Source organism: Salmo salar, chromosome ssa03, assembly GCF_905237065.1.
Source record: "Salmo salar chromosome ssa03, Ssal_v3.1, whole genome shotgun sequence".
In the NCBI taxonomy this organism is placed as follows: domain Eukaryota; kingdom Metazoa; phylum Chordata; class Actinopteri; order Salmoniformes; family Salmonidae; genus Salmo; species Salmo salar.
Genome location: NC_059444.1, coordinates 63,612,683 through 63,631,429, shown reverse-complemented (window position 1 = coordinate 63,631,429; position 18,747 = coordinate 63,612,683). Strand labels below are relative to the sequence as shown.

Below are 18,747 nucleotides of genomic sequence, written 5' to 3'. Positions count from 1 at the left end.
GACCCTGCCCAGGCCGCGCTCAGGACCAATTCCTCTGGAGGGCCTGTTAAAGCTCACATCATCTACACAGCGGCATCTATGGTCAGTCAGTGCCCCTCGACCCCGCACGATACTGGGCCACCTTCCAGGTCCTGCCAGACAACATAGATCAATCAGTTACAGAGTGGCTGAGACTGGCTTTGGAACAAGGCTTTAATGTTTCAGATGTAATGTTAGTTGCGCGTAATGAATGATATAATACTATGTTGTAGGATCGAGGAGCTATCAGAGAGCTGTTCAGGATGTGAAGAGGCTGTTCCCTCAGGGCCTATGCTGCACAGAGACCAACACCATGAGACAGGAGCAGGTACATCACAGTGCTACAATAGACATGATTTACTATTCCTAGATGTATAGCCGTCTCATATGCCCTGTGTTTAATATGGAACACATTTTGTGTCTGTTGTCACTCACTGTTCTGTATCACAGATACCCAGTGTACACTCAGACCATTTGGCTTGTCTGGCCCGTGAACAGAGGCACACTTGCCGCTGCGAACAAGCCATCTTTATCACACCTTATGGCTTCTGGACTGAATGGAGGTGAGGTCTAGTTTTGAATGTTTTAGCCTAGCTGAATCTTTGTTGTTGAATCGCTTATTTACTACTTTTATGTGGATACAAAACAGGTCCCTTAATCATTGACTTTTTATTGGGACGTTGCCTATGATTGGTCTGGGGCAACTGTTGTTGTGTTTAGTTGATGTGGTATGAACAGCAATTGAACTTTGTAAACGTGGCTGTTTGTGTGTGGGTGGCAGCAGGGCCCTCGGTCCGCATTGCTCTCTGCCAAACCACCTGCTGCCCTCCAGTGTACTGGGCCCAGCCCCCATCCACCTGGACCTGCTTGAGCAGCTGCTGAGGACAGGCTGACACCTGGTGGCCGGGAGGATGAGTGCCCTGGACGAGACCCAGAGATGTCACATAGCTGAGACACTGATGCTACCCTCTGAGAGGGATGGGAAGGTGAGGAGTGGGTATCTGCTATGTAGAAGGAGTTTGATAGTTGCGCAATAGCATCATGCAGTGGTCACTCACTGTAACACTGTGGTATTGACTATCTCCTCTAGATTTCTGCTCTACCTGAGGGCGCTTGTTTTATCGTTGTTCTACAGAAAGATTATGCTGTGACCTGCTTTGACTCCATGCTTGAAAGGTAAGGAAATAGGCTACTCAAACATGTACCAGTTAGTGTTTTGCATTTCTTCTTCTTTGCTTCATAATGGAATGCATAGATTAATATGCTATGGTTTATTTATTTTGCACTATAGTATTTACGGAGAGAGGTCTAACCTTGCCAAAGTGGGGAAAATGCTGATTTATCCCAGCACAGATTTTTTTTAAAGTAAGCTTGTACTAAATGCGGAAACATTGTGTTGTAGTACCAAATAATGGCAAAATGGACCCTTATGTTTAGTTAACAGGATCAAGTGACCTCGATAAAAACAGATTGTGAGTGAATGTCTATGAAGAAAGCACCATTGATAACAAGCACCTCTGAGAATATCTCATCTGTTTTGGCTCTAGGCATTGCAGCTGCTGTGCTATCTATTTGATGTCCTGTCTCCTGATAGTCATCATACCACAGTAATCTGAGTGAACCTTAATTCTATAGAGCATTACCAAGAGGGCCAACCTATTTCCTGGAATTCTGTGCCAATCTTTGATTATAATTCATTTGATACATCCCAATACTGTATAAAGGAGATCTTTATTTAATTGGTTGTAGTAAGAAACCTTTTCATGTAACCCCCCCCAAAAGAAAAGTAAAAAAAGGGTATTTTCATGTGAAGAAAATAAATACTTAAAATGCTGGTTCATGTTTGTTATTGCAAGATTATACTTGTCAAGGGGCATTAATCGTTGGAGTTTAGTGAACTAGAAGTACATACCTTGGTTTTAAAATGCATGAAACAAATACTCAACACATTTAAGATCAAAAATGGTTTTAATTCCCAAGATGATACAAATTGTGAATTTTGCAAACCATTGCATAATGTTGCAGTACAATTGAACAAGTTAATGATACTACAAGTAAAAGATTCAATACCTTCTACTTAATTTTGAGTAAAAAGCCAAATCAGGCCTTTGATTCCATAAAGAGGATCAACTTTAAGACAGGGGAACTCCCATTGATAATTTCTATGGGGTAGTTGAATACTAATTCAATATACAATGTCCTATTTGTCCATACTTGTAACAAAATAAGGGACATGTTTCTCATTCGTAATACAAATGTCTACTTCCATCGACATCAGCGTAAATACATCTATGAACTACAGTTCACAATTAAACCTTTTATCCTACAGTCATAACTGAAACCCTGAGAAAATAAAATGTATTCCCCCTCCCCTTAATCATTACACTGATAAATACAGAGACCGGAAAACTGCATGTGTTTAAGTCTTACATTTATTTCATTGTATAGCAATTCACAAAACTAGATGCTACATCATAGCTAACTGATGAACTGCTCTCCATATTATTCCAGTGACCTATTAAATATCTAATTTAGAACGGTACATTCAATATTTCAGGGTTTCTATGTTAAATGAACATTTTGAAATTAACTATTGGGAACAATTAAATGTTTTATGCTGCAATATGCATTTTTTTCCTTTTCATTCTAAAATTGGAACAGCTTCATACATTTATGTATGTACAAGATTGCATAAATTCTTCAGGTTCCATGATCACAATATTTAATAAAACAAGGAAACAACACTTCACAAGAATGCAAAATAGATTATGCTAATCCACTGCAGAGCATTGTTACATCTCAATTACATTTAAATTTACAAAACAATGAGTCCTACTTGGTGCTTTTCTTTAAAATTAATTGTCTGTTTTTTTCTTGTGCCAATAAAGTTGAGTACAGAAGGAATCATATTTATTGGTGGTAGGTATTGTGGCATGTTATGAAGACTGATATGGCAAATACAGACAGATGAAGAAGCAGTATTCATCATTCTAAGGTTGCCTAAGCCACCCTTACGAAACATGCAGTCTGGTTCAAAACGGCCCTTCTCTGATCACTTACGAATGCAAGCTCTTTACACAGAATTCTTAACTTTTCAGAGTGACAAAGCAAATTTTACCACTCGAGAACCATTAAGTGATAATATCGAAAAATCGAATCATCTGAGTGGTATCCACCACAGATTTTAAATTGGGGAGATTATGGTACATACAATTATCTAAAGGCACTAGAATTTGGATTTTTTTTCTTCAGTTTTACTGTAATAACAATTTACCCTCAATGAAGCCACCCATCATTAAGAGAAATACTCTTCAAATGCCAGTTAAAATGTGACATTTTAACATCAAAGGCACAGATTTATAAAAAAAATTAAAAAATTGTTCCATAGTAAAAGAACATTAGTTTAATATGGCCATAACATTGAATGATTTAGAGCCATATTTATAAAATATGAGCTTAAATTTTTTCTTATTCAGTGTAAAAGGAAGATGTATACTTAGTATGCCACATTGAAGAGGGCTTAAGGACCAAGAACGAATGAGTGAAGAGTTGCTCCTCAACTTACTCACGTCTGTATCTGCCATTGATGCTGGTTTAAATAAATCAAGTTCTGTCATTTCACCCGTCAATGACCCACTCAAATATCTAACCAATAAACAAATGATACGCTATCACCATCTTTCCAATGACTGCAGTAAATTGTGAATTAAAACAAAGAAAACACCAGTCAAATGAAAACAAAAGCACATTACAGTCAAATTATACTCTATACTCCTGACAGCATACAAGTAGTGCACAACCATCAATATTTAAAACTGATTAAGAGATTTTAGCTGTAAAGTGAAAAGAAAAACATACTTCAAAATAGTACTCATCACACGAGGTTGGTGGCACCTTAAATTGGCGAGGACGGGTTCATGGTAATGGCTGGAGCGGAATCGGTGGAATGGTTCACTCCGTTCCAGACATTATTGTGAGCCGTCCTCCCCTCAGCAGCCTCCACTGGTACTCATCTATATGGCCACTTAAGAATATTAACATGTCCCTAACTTCTGAAATTCCTTCACTGTAGACAACTGCCAATTAGAATTGTGTGTATGCTGCTAACCAGTCATTTGTTTTACAAAAAAGGACAGCGATGCCATTAGTTTCTGTAAATGCACACCAATCTACATTAGGTGTTAGGTTAGGTTTGTTTCAAATTAGGTTAATGATTTGCTTAGATTACTAAAATGAAAAAAAAATAAACATAATCGCAATAAAGGTCTTTGGTAAAACTACAAATGGGCTTCAAGTCCATTACTATTGTCAGCAAAAGCAGTTGGCATAGTTATTTCTGTCATTGAACCATTGAAGAGAATGTTATACTAAATTGTACATTTCAATACATTTTAAAAGTAACTACAAGAACAAACTACAACACCACTTTGGTTCATTTGAGTCAAGTCCACATTAACTTAGTTGGCATCACAGGAAAAAACCCTGCGATATTAAAAACTGGGGTGAGCATTTACTGTAGCCCAGTAGCTTTATTAGGATTCTCCAACCAATTTAAGAATCGAGACATTCTATAGCAGTACATTGATTGGCCTGTAACAACGTTTCGAAGATTCACAAAAGTACCCGAACGTGTGACTGCCTAAAACGAAAATCAAAACATTTTAATCTAATGAGTCTTTGTTTAAGTGGTACTTTACTTGAACTATAACATTAAAGAAGTTATAAACTTGGTATACCAAATGTTAGACGCCATGACATGTCTCTGAATGTTAGGTAATAAGAGTCATTGTTATGACGCCATTTTGATTATATGTAAAGTAAAATGTGTCACTGCTTAACTTGTGTGAGAAATTAGGATACTGATGTCTGAACTGTGTATGCACAATAACATTCAAGAATCTAAATGCATTACAACTATATGTATACATCTTTCTCTCAGCAGCAACAAAGCTTGCAAAAGTGAAGTGATCGACTCTACAGTATGCTACTGACAATACAAATATATCTGGCAGTGATCTAGATTTGTAGCTGGTTAACATATGACGCGTATAAGACATGCAATAAAATTGTTTCACCTGCCATTTTAACTTGATAAACATGAGGGAACACAATACCTTTTTTATTTTAGGAGAAACACAAGTTTTGTTTTTCTCTGAGTTTCTGAATTACCATCCATGTAAATGTAAACAATTGTATTTCTCAATTTTTCTAACTAAGTTACAAATCGTGTACCTGGGAATATTATAAGGTTCTTTCTACTGAACATACTAATTGCTGTAAATATTAAAAGGACCAAGATATAGAGCGAGGAAAAATACATTTTGAACACAGTAGAAGGTCATTTCAATTAGATTAACCTAGCTAAGCACATTACACTGTCATATTTGAAAACACAACTTACAGGTTCAACACCAATGATGCATCTTACAACAAACACCTGTCTAAAATGTATAGCAGAGCCTGTTTTTATCTTGTTTAAAAACAAGACCAGAGTTGTTTCCTTGCTTGCATACTCCCAAACATTAAATCAAAGATGGTCATTTGAAATTATACTGAAGCCGCATCAAAAAAAAAGCACCATTGCCTGTGTAGACAAGGAAAATATATTGTTTTATGTTTGTAAGCGTGAAGTCAGGACACAGGCACTGACAAGATTTTTATCTTCATACAACTATAATCTGAGGAAATACTTTGACATAGGATTGGGCAATGCACATGATGCAAAGTAGCAAAATTAAGTAGACATATATGCAGAAACGTGTGCAGAGGCTTTGACTACCTGTGTCTGCTTTTACAACAATCCTCTAAGCATCGATGGTCATGGTTATCATCTAAGGCAAGGCACTTGAGACTAGAGTAGAGGCCAAGTATCAGATATGTTCTAGACATGTTTGAGAGCTAGTAGGAATCCTATCAATTTCACCATGTCAGACTTATGTACATCAAGACATGCTCCTCTAACAACTACATAATGAACAATTCAGTAATCACTAAAAGACAGAGTAATTGATTTCCTAACTCCTTTAGCATAAATGTGCTTTACTGATATTACAGCTGCTGGTTATGCCTAAAATGCATTCAAAAGTTTGTACTTTTGATGGAAAGGTGTAAATTAAAGAATGAAAAGTAGAAACTATTGTTTAGTACTTTTCTATTGAAACTAACAAGATATATAGAACTATACCATGATTTAACAATAGGAAACATGAAATATTCTAGTATGTTTCACAGTACACACAGAAGCTCCATACATTAGCATATTAAGAAAAAAAAATTTAACAAACAAAACCAGCTCAAAGCTAATTTCTAAAATACCCTTTAAATTCCCAGGTCAACAAAGTGCTTTACAAGAAATCAATCTTCACAAAGATGGTTGCAATACTAATAATAACGTTTGACTGATGTGTTTCAGTGATAAAGTCAAATTAGGCCCACTTGAACTATGGATGCCCAAACTTTTTGGAAAATGTAAGTGATCCTTTATAATACAAAATAACATACTACATTTAAGTACTTGATTTATCAAACACCATTTATGTAGTTCAATTAAACTATTAATTGAATTACTATATGAAATACTGAAACACAAAATGCTATTTAGAAAATGTAAGCATACTATATGTATTAGTAGTTCTTCAAAGGGCAAATTCCTTAAGTAGTACCTTGAATAATTGTACATTACCACTTCAATATTTTTGTCTTACAGTATGGACATTCTGATTTACTAGGTGCACAGTTCTTACAAAGTACATAATGTTGGCAAGGCTGCAGGACTATGCAACGATCATGCGTTTGGCAAACTATACATTTCTTTGACTGAAGCTGATATATTACCTGTGTTGGGAAGAGAAGAGGTTGTATCAGAAACTATTCGCAACATAATAACTCAATACAATGATTCCAAGCAAGATCTTAAATATATATTCGTTTTTTTTTGTGTTTTTTTTAAACATGCTTCACTAGGCTAAATAGTCTGCCATAATGTATATCCTGATCACTATAAATAAGAATGTGCTTAGTATCTGGCCCGTCTTACCCCATCTATAAGGTCTAGGTCAGTGCGCAGCTGGCTCTGGATGGAGTGGAGCTTTGGTAGAGGGAGCTGGTCCAGGTCTCCATAGCTTCTAAGCAGGGGTGTGCCAGGGGAGCGACACAGCACGTCAAAGTCCCCCTGGAGCTCCTTTAGCTTGCGCTCCGTATCCTCTCGCTTCTGCTCTGCCAGCTGCCGCTCCGCCTCGGCTGACTTTGCTTGTTCTTTTGCATCATGGGAGTCTTTCTGCCAGGCCTCACAAGCCTGGAACAGACAGACATGTCTATATATATATATATAATTGGTTTAACAAGGGTCAGGATGTATTGCTTACTGAGGCAGTGCCTTTAGTTCATGTCATAGTTCTTGCATGGGACTAGTGGCTGACCTGCTTGACCTGGTGCCACGCGTCTTCCCACTGCTTGATCTTCCTCTTGGCCTCGTCCAGCTCTCTGAAGAGCCGGTTCAGGTCAGCACTGCTGCTCACAGTGGTGGAGCCCAGGCTGCTGAACACTGGTGATGGGCTGGGAGAGAAGTTGCCACTCACAAAGTCCCATATGCTGCTAGCTCCCCCATTCAAACCTACAAGGTGGGATCAGGACAATTGTTTCATGTCAAAGCGCAACAACAAAAAAAGTGATGCATTTATAAAATTGTTGATGATGCCTCATAAGTAAAAGAATAATGCTCACTCTTGCATGTTTGTCAAGATCACTAGTAAATATTATATTGTTAACTTACCCAGAGAGTTCTGAGAGGAGGTAGGTGTTCCCAGAAGGCCATGCTCAGGTTTGGTTAGCAGGCCCTGAGGCTGAGTCTGCTGTGGAGCCATTCCTGACAACAGGCACTGGGACAGGGACTGGGAGAGAGAGCTCAGAGGGGAGGCAGAGAGCGATGAGTTGGAATTCAATGAAGAAGACCGTGCAAGGGAGCCAGGAATGTTGACCGGAGCGGATCCTCCCAACATCCTTTGACCTAGAGTGCAACAGGAAGCATAAATCAATTTCGCAATTAAAAAATGCAGAACACACTTAAGTCAATTGTGTTCAATGTTTCAAACAAGGTTTGCTTACTTAAACCAAGACTGTTGTTTTCTTGCTCCTCAAACTCTTTATCAAGAGAGGCAACATTGATGTCACAAAAATTCAGGTCAAGAGCAGAACCTGAAAGAAAAGGCAAATCGTTTTTATTTATTTGAAAAAGAAGTATTCCTTGTATAAAGAGGTACATTAACCCCTCAAACAAGTTTGCACAATACAAGTACACTTACCTATAACTGACTCCACAGTATTGCTCCCAGGATAGAATGGGGTTGCTTTTGCATTCATTGTTGATAAGGTGGTGGGTGAGGAACTATCTGATCCAATACTGGAGGCCAGGCTAGATTCTATACTGGAGGTTATGCTGGATGCCAGAGGGTTCATCCCAGAGAATACACTATTGTGTGTCTGTAAAAGAGGCGTACATAGTAAGGCATTGTTTCATTAATAGTGTCACTTTGAGCGTCAATTTGAGCAATACTTAGCTTTACTACATTGGTGCTCGGTTAAGAAGTAAGACAAGCCACAGATTACGTGCCTGGTCATATGCTTTAGATGGGAGATTATGAATAGGCCTTTTTTATCAAGTCGATTGGACAAATCCCAATGACTTTGAAATTATAACAGCAAAAGCCTTTTGCCTCCACAGGAATACCTTTAAATAGAAAATGTTCTACATATCACTTGCAGTGTTTCCCGTGTTTATTTTCAGCATAGGCGGCAAAATTGCAGTTTTAAATCTAAGTTCCTGCAATTCTACACATTTTGCCATGGCTTATGCTATCAGTGACTCAAACATTAACATATCAATGGATGCCCCATGCCATTTTTTGAATTTTAGACTCCCTGACTACGGCTTTTATTTTTGGTGATTGTTAGTTCTCAAAGATGATCTTATTTAAAAAATGTATAGATCCATTATCTTTTCTACATACTTTATATGTGGTTTTAGTCATTTAAGTTTACACTTAAAATGAAAATGATTCTCCATAAATCATATTTTTTGGGCCAGCGGGAAATTAATATAGGGGAAACACAGTCACTAACCTCTAGGAATACAAAGGCAGTGGCAAATGCTTTAGTTATTCACCTGCTTGTCTTGGTCCATCATCTTTTGATCGCTATGTCCCTTATAGTTCTTTATCTGAAAACAGACAGCACATTCACATGACCCAACACTTAAACCCAGCAATTGGCTGGGTCTTAGAAAGCCAACACCTTTCTTAAGTGAAGAAAATTCAGTTAATAATCAGTCATCTGCAGCCCTATCAAAAGAGAGAAAATGTCTAATGTCATCAGCACAACCCATTAAGACAGTCTAAAACTAAATAAGCAGACATTTGTTTTATAACTAATAGATAACATGAATACAAGTTCCATATCCAAACATAATGTCTAATCTAGGTTCATAAAACGTTAAGCACAACACTGAATTTGACCTGGAACGGGTAAATTATTATTTATTTAGCCTTGGTTGTTAATTTCAGTATTCACCAAGTTATCAAATTTATAGAAAATGACATAACATAAAAAATGTGACTGACAAATAATTGAATATAGAAATAAATCAAAATTCTGAATCAAAAGAATGGAAACTATGACCAAAGTGTGTACAGCAGTGGGTCAGGCCCTACACTAAGCTGAGTACGGGGGTCTTCCCGTAAGGACGGGGAAAGAGAGAGAGCAGTCTTATTGTAGTACCTGATCCTCGCGTTCAAAGCCCGGCGCTTTGGGATAGTTAGACGTCAGAGATGACACACTTGACGTGGTGGACTCTGAACATAAGCTACCATTAGTTAAGCATTTGGACCTGCCGATGGGTCCGATTGGGGACAATGAACTGTTGCTTCCTGAGCTTGGTGTTACAGTCGGACTATTAGAATATGAAACCTGAGGGAGAGAAGTACACATGGTCTTAATAGGGTTTTAGAGCCAGCCAAACAAGCCCAGCTTTCCTAACAAGGCCAGAGAGCAGATGATAGCTGAAGATGGAATATTGGGGGGGGGGTAGAGAGAGAGCGAGAGCGAAAAAGAGAGAGAGGACACTGAATTGTTAAGGTTTGGTTTCTGTTGAATCCTATATTAATTTGAATTACGCTGTATATTTCTTGGTGCACTAGTACTACCAGAAACAAAATGATGTTACAGGCTAGTGAAATACAAGGCAAGTATAGAAAACAGAAGAATGGAAACATAAAATGACAAGAATATACAAAACAAAGGTGTAACGAATAAGGAAAGTTAACAGCTTAAATATCTATTCAGGGTCTAATCTATAGACAGCATGTTTTTCATACAAACTGAGATGCCTTTGTAAAAGACAGTGGAGAGAAGCAGAGAGGGAGTAGTAATCAGATCACATACATTCCCCACTTGGCCGTTGTTGATGCTGCTGATGGAGTGTGCACTGCTGCCCCACTCGCTGACCGGACACTCTGAATACTGCTGAGAGCCCAGCTTGGCCTGAGAGCCCGACTGCATCGCTGTTAGCAACGAGTTCATGGTCTCTTCCGTGGAGGGAATTCCTGAAAAAGTACACAAATCACAGACAGGAGAGGTTTTAACTTTGAAAAGTTGCCAACAAGCAAGACAGCCTTGACTTATTTTGAGGAGCTTCACTTACTTTCTACATGCGCAAATGCACAGAACGGCCCTCTAGGACAATAACCAGTTTGCCTCATGTCATTGCATTTGGTGGATTTGTAGATCTGAAGTGAGAAAGACAGGTTCTCTGCTCATAACTGTGTGGCATTTTCCCAAAACAAGGTCTGACAGATTCCTCATTGCAAGAAACAAAATGTGCTAAGCGTTTATAAAGTGTCCAATGTCCCACTTACCTCTGGGTGGAACTGCTGTTCAGTGCGTGAGTGACAGTATTGACAGCTGTCTCCACTGTCACACTTCGATGGCTCTCCCCACTCATCCCCATGTTTCACATTGGGACACGGAGTTGACCTGACACATCATTCAAGGGGTTAACTACATATTACAGAATTATTACACAGTTGTAAAAAGGCATTCTCTTTGTCGTTAGACAGTCCTAATCTCCTACCTGTATTTGAACTTGCGTGGATTTCGTCTTCTGTCTCTACTATTGTGGTAGTGAGGGCAGGCATAGCCCTGTCTGCATAGTCGTGGAGGCTTGGTGCACTGCTCTGTTTTGTAGTTCGCTAAAACAAAATTGGTGTCTGGAAGGAAAGCACACAATGAGTATGTTGCATGCACACAATAAAACGATTATTGTGGATAGTCAGATTAACATAATCACTTGATTTAAAACGTTTACATGCTTTTCAAGAACGAGTCGCCTAATAATCCTGTTTACATGGACATCTGAAATCAGGCTACCTGACGGGACTTTGATGAATGCAAAAAATAAAAAAAAGGAATAAAAAAATATCTAAATAAATGTTCTACCACAGCGCCCATGTTATTTTTGCGAAAACATTTTGATTCTTAGTTCAGACAAAGTTTGTATGTGAAAACTATTTCTAATATGCATACTCATTCACACAAAAGGAAGCTCGTGCACACCTCTGAACTCTGATTAAAGCATTTACATGTCCTAAAAATGCAAAAGATTGCGCCGAAATCCAGGTGTTTTAATCGGCGTATGCTTACTACCGTTATGATCTTATGCTGATTAAGATAGTCATGTAAACACCTTACATGACTAATGCCATACTCTGCCTTCTGCCATAATCAGTTTAATATTGATTTATTAATGTGCATATAAACATACTCAGTATAAGACATTCTGTTCTTGACCTAATGCCAAAATATAACAACAGGTCAAGGAAATCAAATCAATAGAAAATTAATGTGGCTCTGGGTGACACCGCCACCAGAATCAATGCGTCTCCTGCTCACCTTGCCACCGGGGGTCCTCTGTAAGAGTCTTCTCTATCATGGCTTGGCTGGCCAGTACGCCAGGCTGTAGATCAGGGATACCCTCTCCAGATCCCAACTGGCCATTCTGGAGGGCTTCCTGTGCCTGGATCTCTCTGTGCACATGAAGAAGATTAGTGAGAGAGCTACTACACAAAACAAACAAAAAAAGAGGAAGAGACAAATGTAGAATATTCAGGCAATGCCTTGCTCTTACAGACTTGTTCTGCTCAACAGTTGCTAGGCAACGCTTGAGCGTACCTCTGATACCACATTTACTGTTGTTTTTGTTGAATTATTTCAAGCTCCCATTCCTTAATGTGACGTCATTCATGGGACGTTGGACAGGGTATTGCTATTTTCTAGTGACGGGTATTTAAAATGTGAACACATGGTTCATAGTAAAATAGCAAATGTATGTTATTGTTAAGTTTAAGTCCATTGCTTGCATTATACAGATATTGGCCTACTTTTTGTATCCATCTCTGAGATACATGGGGGATATTACTTCAAATATACCACTGAATCTTTCATCCCATTAAAGAAATAACCATAATTTAACACTTTAATTGTTTGCACAGTAAATGGTACTCAACAAAACCAACAACCCTGGCAATAAGTACACTATGACTGATGTCTATGAAGAGAAAATTGTGCTTTCATCTGCTCTTAGCCCCAGCCAATTTGAGAGGCATCAGGGAGACTAATTGAGCTAAGAAAATAGATGAACATGCTTCATTCTCCCACTGCCATGTATGGGCATGTACTGGAGTGGATACAGACTATTATCACTTCAGCGGAGACAGCTAGACGTACCATGTTGAATCAAAGTTACACTAACAATGGTAGAGAAGGGGTTGACAGCCAGCTTCAAAAATATAGTCTATGGGTAAATTTAAGAATTTCATTAAACTATGATGTACGAATGGAATCAGTTGGTACATTTTGTTAGTGCATGATCAGACCTTGCATGATTTATCCTTGTGTACTCAGCTAACTGGCTTAACAAGCCCATTCACATGTTTGTTGAAGGTATGACACCTTGAGAACAGAGTGGTTACTAAAGGCATGATAGATCACCTGATATCATATACAGGGGGGCGGAGATCATGTGGGCCATGGGCAAAGGCGCAGTGTAGGCCGTTCTTCACGCAGTGCCCGCGGGCATCAGTTTCATGGATACAGGTACCAGTCTTGTAATAGCGAAGATGGTACTTGCGCTCTGTGTCACCAGTAGTCCGGTGCAAGTAAGGACAGCTAGACAGGAAAGGAAGCGATTAGACAAATGCAGGCTTCCTCATTAAAATGATCAGGATTTGATGTGACAGAGATACAATCTGCATATAATCGGGCTCTACTCTATGTTTCTAGAATTCTATGCTGTGCTTATCCTGAGAAGTCATTCCACAGATTTTAATTGAAAGGAAACAGACCGAGGCTAAAGAAATGAGTTACAGAGCATAATGAGATATATCTGTCTTCATCCCTTTATTAGTGGCAAACGTTCTTCTTGGTGCTTAATATGCACATCAGACAAACAAAAATGTAGCCAATGCCCACAGTGGGAGTCAGAGGAATGCAACGCCTTTTATAGATACAGCGCTCTCACAGGCTTTGATGTATGGTGAGGAATTGAACAGAAATAATAGCAACATTGCTATGAATGTGCTCAAATTCACATTGAAAACCAATAATTTCCTCAAATACAGCAAAAAGCTTCTTACTCAGCAACAGTAACCATGGCAACGGATGTGATGTCATGAGAAGAGAGCAGCCACTGGTAGAATGAGGAATAGAGAGTGCAAGTGCTCGCTCTCAGGCAGAGTTCAAATATTGTATAGAACTTTCAATATGACAGCTGGTTGAATTGAGGAACATTGTTTACTTACTGCTGTGAAATTCCAAATACACTGATATAGGAAGCTGGAACTCAACCTCTCAATGATAAACCACTCTATAAAGTAGTCAGTATGCTACACATTTGCCACAAATACTTAACATCGCAGCTAGTCTCTACCACTAAACTGTGGATCTGACCAAAGCACTTTAACCAGACCTGTGCCATTGAGGATTGTCACTGAACTAGTGAGTGAGACATTACTCAATTTCTTTATGGTGCTCTGACACAAATAGGCCCAAATTATAGGAGTGGCTTGAACATCGTGTTTCAGAGCTGTTCTTCTTAGTGTTGAACAGCATCTTTCTCAAGATATAATCTAGAACATCTATCATGTCTTATTAAATAGGATAGGTTATTAGCTGTATAGCCTGCTTCCTTTCAGTGAACCTTTAATTCTGTAGGGAGACTTGTAAAATCCCCAACCAACACATCGGGTGGCAGGTAGCCTAGTGGTTAGAGCATTGGACTAGTAACTGAAAGGTTGCAAGATCAAATCCCTGAGCTGACAAGGTAAATATCTGTCGTTCTGCCCCCTGTCATTGAAAATAAGAATTTGACTTTACCTTAAATAAAAATATTAACATTTCCATTTTTTTTTTTTTAACTGATAGAGCTGCCAGTAAGTATACTAACAAGTACATCTGCTCCAGTAGGCCAAGTATGGGCATTTTGTAATATTACTCAGGACAGGTTAGTAGGGCTGGGAAATACCTGGGACTTCACAATACTTAAGTGCTGATACAATAAGTATTGCAATTGGCTTCCTATTGAAAAAGAAGATAGCATGTTCTCTATGAAGGAAAAATACTGGAGATTTGGTGTAGGTACCAGTAACTATAGCAGAAATAACATGATATTATGAATACATATATCGTCAAAAATAATATCCTGATATGTAAGTTCCCCCTTCACTACAGGGTAGCATTCTGTTTTTGTTTTTTTACAATAACGCTGTGACTTTGTTACACATGGGAACTGAATACTGTAGCTTTTATTTTAGGTAGATGCAGATGAACTGCTAATTTATGAATTTATTCATCCTTCCTTTGGTGTCTATCCGCACCACCACAAGCCTTCTCATATGTAATCTCAAGTGACAAACTGTATCCGCACAACTTGACTTGCTATATCATGTCACAAATATTTTAGGCTACATCTATTACCATTTGTTTATGCTATCATTATCATGATTATGTCTTTACAAATGTGTAGGCTCATAAGGCCTATTCTTTGTTACTTTCATTTTCAGTAGATTGATGTCACACCAGTAATGAAAACTACAGTTCTAAGAATGAGCTTATGAGCTCATTCAAAATATGTTCCTCTGATTTTGTAAAAAAAATAAAGTGAAATTAGCTGATGCTTTGAGGGTTGGGCCTAAAAATGCTGCAGTAGCCATTAAATAATAGAGCAAGAATATATAAAGACTTACATAATCAATTTCTACCCCTCAGTACATCTCTACTAATTATCATACAAGAGTAGTTATGCTTAGGCTGAGCTGATACTTGAATTAGGAAATCCCTCTGGTATTGTACTTGCATGAAACCACACGGAAACGTATCAATTCATGCTACTTAGGTTTCAATGAACATAACGATACAGTACAAGTGGTAAAAACCATACACGTCCATGTATAAGTACTTGTGACAACATTAACATTAAGGTTACAAATACAATGCAGGGACTCGTTCAATGCGACCTCATATTCAACGGACTCATGAACAATAAACATTGCTTGCTCGACCAATGGGAGAAGGCTATGTGCAAAGGCGGTTCAATCACGAGCAAGAAAACAGGGGGTGTGTTCATCGTTTCCTTGCAAGCTGGAGGAAGAAGCTCAACCCCACTCTGCAGCTCAAAGCAGACGTGTCCAGCAAGAATTACAAAAAAACATCCATGAAATGACAATGAATGTGGTTGAATCATTCAGTTGGTTCCGCATTATTGAGAACGGCTGTCGTCCCACTCCGGGGCCATACGGATCGACATTAGCTCGAACAATAGACAAGTCAACAACACCATGTGCAAGCTAGGTCATCACCAAGCTCGTGGTGCGAGCTGAATTCTGTGCAACGATGATCATTCACTTCAGGAATTCGCATGAATCTGACTTCATACTGAAACAATGCAGCATCCATAAAATATTAGCAACACCGTTATATGTGTGCTCACTAAACTGGCAACCTGCACAAATTGAGTGAATTCTCAACCGGAATGAACAACAGCCACAACATTGATAAGCATGATACAGTAGCAACAATCTAACCAGAACATAACAATTCACAGAAGAAGAAAAAAAAAACTTGAAGCTTCACACTTACTCCTCTCCATCTGGGCAAATGCCCGTAGTCTCGTCATATTTTGTGCAATAAACGTCAGGGCTGTAGTTAAAAGTTCCATCTCTTCTTCTAATCGGTCGTCTTCGCCTCTGGTTGAGGAAATGCCAATGAAAACATGTAAAGGGTCTATGTTGTGTGCACTTGTGTTGCAAGAAGAGAGGGCACTGTTCGGTCCTAAACTCCTTCAAATATCTGCAAAATGGAAAGACAAAGGCGGTGTTAATGAAGTCCAAAGCTCAGGGGGAATATCACATCTAACTTTGATAGAAATATTACAGCTTCGCTATTTGAAATTTAAAGTAAACCATATCTATGCTAAAGGTAAGGAGATAAACGTTTACATCATCTACAACTAATATTTGATTGACACTAGCTAGCTATGTATCTGAATTTTACAATCACTCGAACTGATAAAACTACTTGGTAGTGATAGTTACTAGCTATCTACTTTGACCATTCACATACAATCCACGCAAGATTTTCGACGTTGCATTCTATCAAACAACCAGAACGTACGTCAAAACACATGCGTAGACAGACAGCAAATAAGGCCGAGGTGGAAAGAGGAAAAGGATAACACTGCTGGCTGGCAAACCATTCAACTTCGCTAACGTTACCCAGTCCACGCTAGCACGCTGACTGGCTAGCTAACGTTAACCACCAACCAAGTTCCTGCGAATTCCGCTTTTTAATGTTACGCCTCTTTTTTATGTGGAACATTTTCACGGTCACACAATACAATTATACAAATGTATTTGTTAAAATTCAGTTACTGTATCAATTTGAATATGTAGCTAGCAAGTTAGCGCTAGGCTAGCTACGTGCATTGGGAAGAATTTACAAAAGGAAAAGCACCATGTTTTACTGCACTACGAGTGAAGAAATATCAAGCAGTCCAACTATAAAACAATATTCTGTACAAAAAAGAAGCACGGTATTTTAACGAATACGTCTTTGTCCATTTAACGTTTGCTTTACTTACGTATAGTGGGTTGGTTTCTCGGTTTGAGGAGAAGCGTTCGCCGCCGTTTTCGAAACCGACGGCATTTTCAGTCAAAACAATGAAACGCGCCTGCGCGAACTGTCCCGTTTCGTTCCATTTGCGTATGGAGTGAGATTTGTTTCTTTATTCTGTAAATGTGTCTGTCTACCACGATCCGTGCGTATGTTCAACATAACTCACAAATAAAACTTTGATGTGTGAATATATTAAAATAATACTATAGTCCAGAAATATGTAAAAATATATTTCACAAATTAAACCATAATCGGTGAATCTGTATAAATATTTCACAAATATTAACCATAAATCAAGAAATAAATATGATCTGTAAATATATTGAACATAGCTCACAAATAAAACTACAATTTGAACAAATGGAGATAGATTTGTGTGCAAATATTCTGAAATCCCTAACATTTACAACTGTGGAAAGTGTATTTGCGCATTCAAAAAGTGCATGTGGATCTGTAAAAATAGCAATAGTACAAAGTTGCAAAGCGCACATCCTCGAATCACATCAAAAATGTGCTGACCAAAATCATCATCAGCAACACCATCAACCTCACCATCACATTACCATCATCCCTATGTTATGATGACCAAGGACAATGATACCAGTTCCTGTTCACAGACTTGCCCGCACGCCTGCATTCAAAGGGCAATAGCCATTAGGGGTAAAGGAGTGTTTGTACAGGTTGGTCTTGACAGCGGATTCAAATAATCAATTTGACCAATTGCCCTGAATCAGCTATGTAGTCATGCTAGGACAAAAAACCCAAAAGTCCACCCCTTTGGGTCCCTAGCACCGTTTTTGGGAAACGCTGCTGTGGGTCCTTGGGCGAGTCAGCTGTCAGATCAAACAACTAAGGAAAGGTCTGAAATAAATGGCAGATTGACTAGTGGGGAGTTGCAGTAGGGTCCAAAAACAGCTGGTCAAGCGTTATTGTCAGGTTAATAATTTTTACAACTTTGCCTTTTATTGAACAGGCAACATTGCCCAGCCCCTCAACTCAATGATGCAACACAATACAGAGATGTATTGACAGTACTCAGACACAGAATGCATTTATTGACTAGGAAACAACATATTAATACATGTATCTAAGGATGCACAACAAATGACTTGCTTAGCTTGCAAGCCTAAACGGAGCAGAAAACAGTAGCTGAATTTCTAACATTTCTAATCAAATAATGTTACAATTTCTTAATACCTCCACACCAGTTGGGAAAGAGTGATGTGTCCTGCCAAAGCATCAATTACCCTGTTAAGTCCCTGAAAGACAGATTGAAAAAGATGATTTGCAACATTTCAATTTAGCTTGCTAGCCAGATCACCAACAATTGACACATTTCTGAATTAACAATGAACTATTAAGCAGTGTTGTAAAGCACTTAAGTAAAAATACTTTAAAGTACTATTTAAGTAATGTTTTGGGGTATCTGTACTGCCAAGTTTTACTATTACTTCACTACATTCCTATAGAAAATAATGTTATTTTTACTCAATACATTTTCCCTGACACCCA

The 18,747-nt window shown here is 38.5% G+C and overlaps 1 protein-coding gene and 1 long non-coding RNA gene across 5 annotated transcripts; one reads left to right on the top strand and one right to left on the bottom strand.

The window, feature by feature from the left end:
* Positions 1–310: 310 nt before the first annotated feature.
* LOC106601052 (uncharacterized) lies at positions 311–1,853 on the top strand. Its single transcript, XR_006769185.1, has 5 exons — positions 311–346; positions 469–581; positions 800–1,004; positions 1,109–1,194; positions 1,566–1,853. It is a non-coding gene; the product is annotated as an uncharacterized lncRNA (long non-coding RNA).
* A 114-nt stretch (positions 1,854–1,967) lies between these two features.
* LOC106601098 (putative E3 ubiquitin-protein ligase UNKL) lies at positions 1,968–17,358 on the bottom strand. Of its 4 annotated transcripts, XM_014193020.2 has the most exons (16): positions 17,201–17,358; positions 16,201–16,410; positions 13,057–13,233; positions 11,959–12,092; positions 11,141–11,276; positions 10,926–11,043; positions 10,712–10,796; positions 10,453–10,613; positions 9,790–9,978; positions 9,179–9,232; positions 8,319–8,496; positions 8,122–8,211; positions 7,790–8,023; positions 7,437–7,630; positions 7,055–7,312; positions 1,968–6,852 (listed from the first exon to the last, which is right to left on the bottom strand). In XM_014193020.2, the coding sequence occupies exons 1-16, from the start codon at positions 17,263–17,265 to the stop codon at positions 6,697–6,699; spliced, it is 2,439 nt and encodes an 812-aa protein (XP_014048495.1). In that variant the 5' UTR covers positions 17,266–17,358; the 3' UTR covers positions 1,968–6,696. The 4 variants fall into 4 exon arrangements, with proteins under 4 accessions (XP_014048495.1, XP_014048496.1, XP_014048497.1 ...); XM_014193021.2 differs by lacking the exon at positions 9,179–9,232; XM_014193022.2 differs by lacking the exon at positions 9,790–9,978.
* Between the last annotated feature and the right edge of the window lie 1,389 nt (positions 17,359–18,747).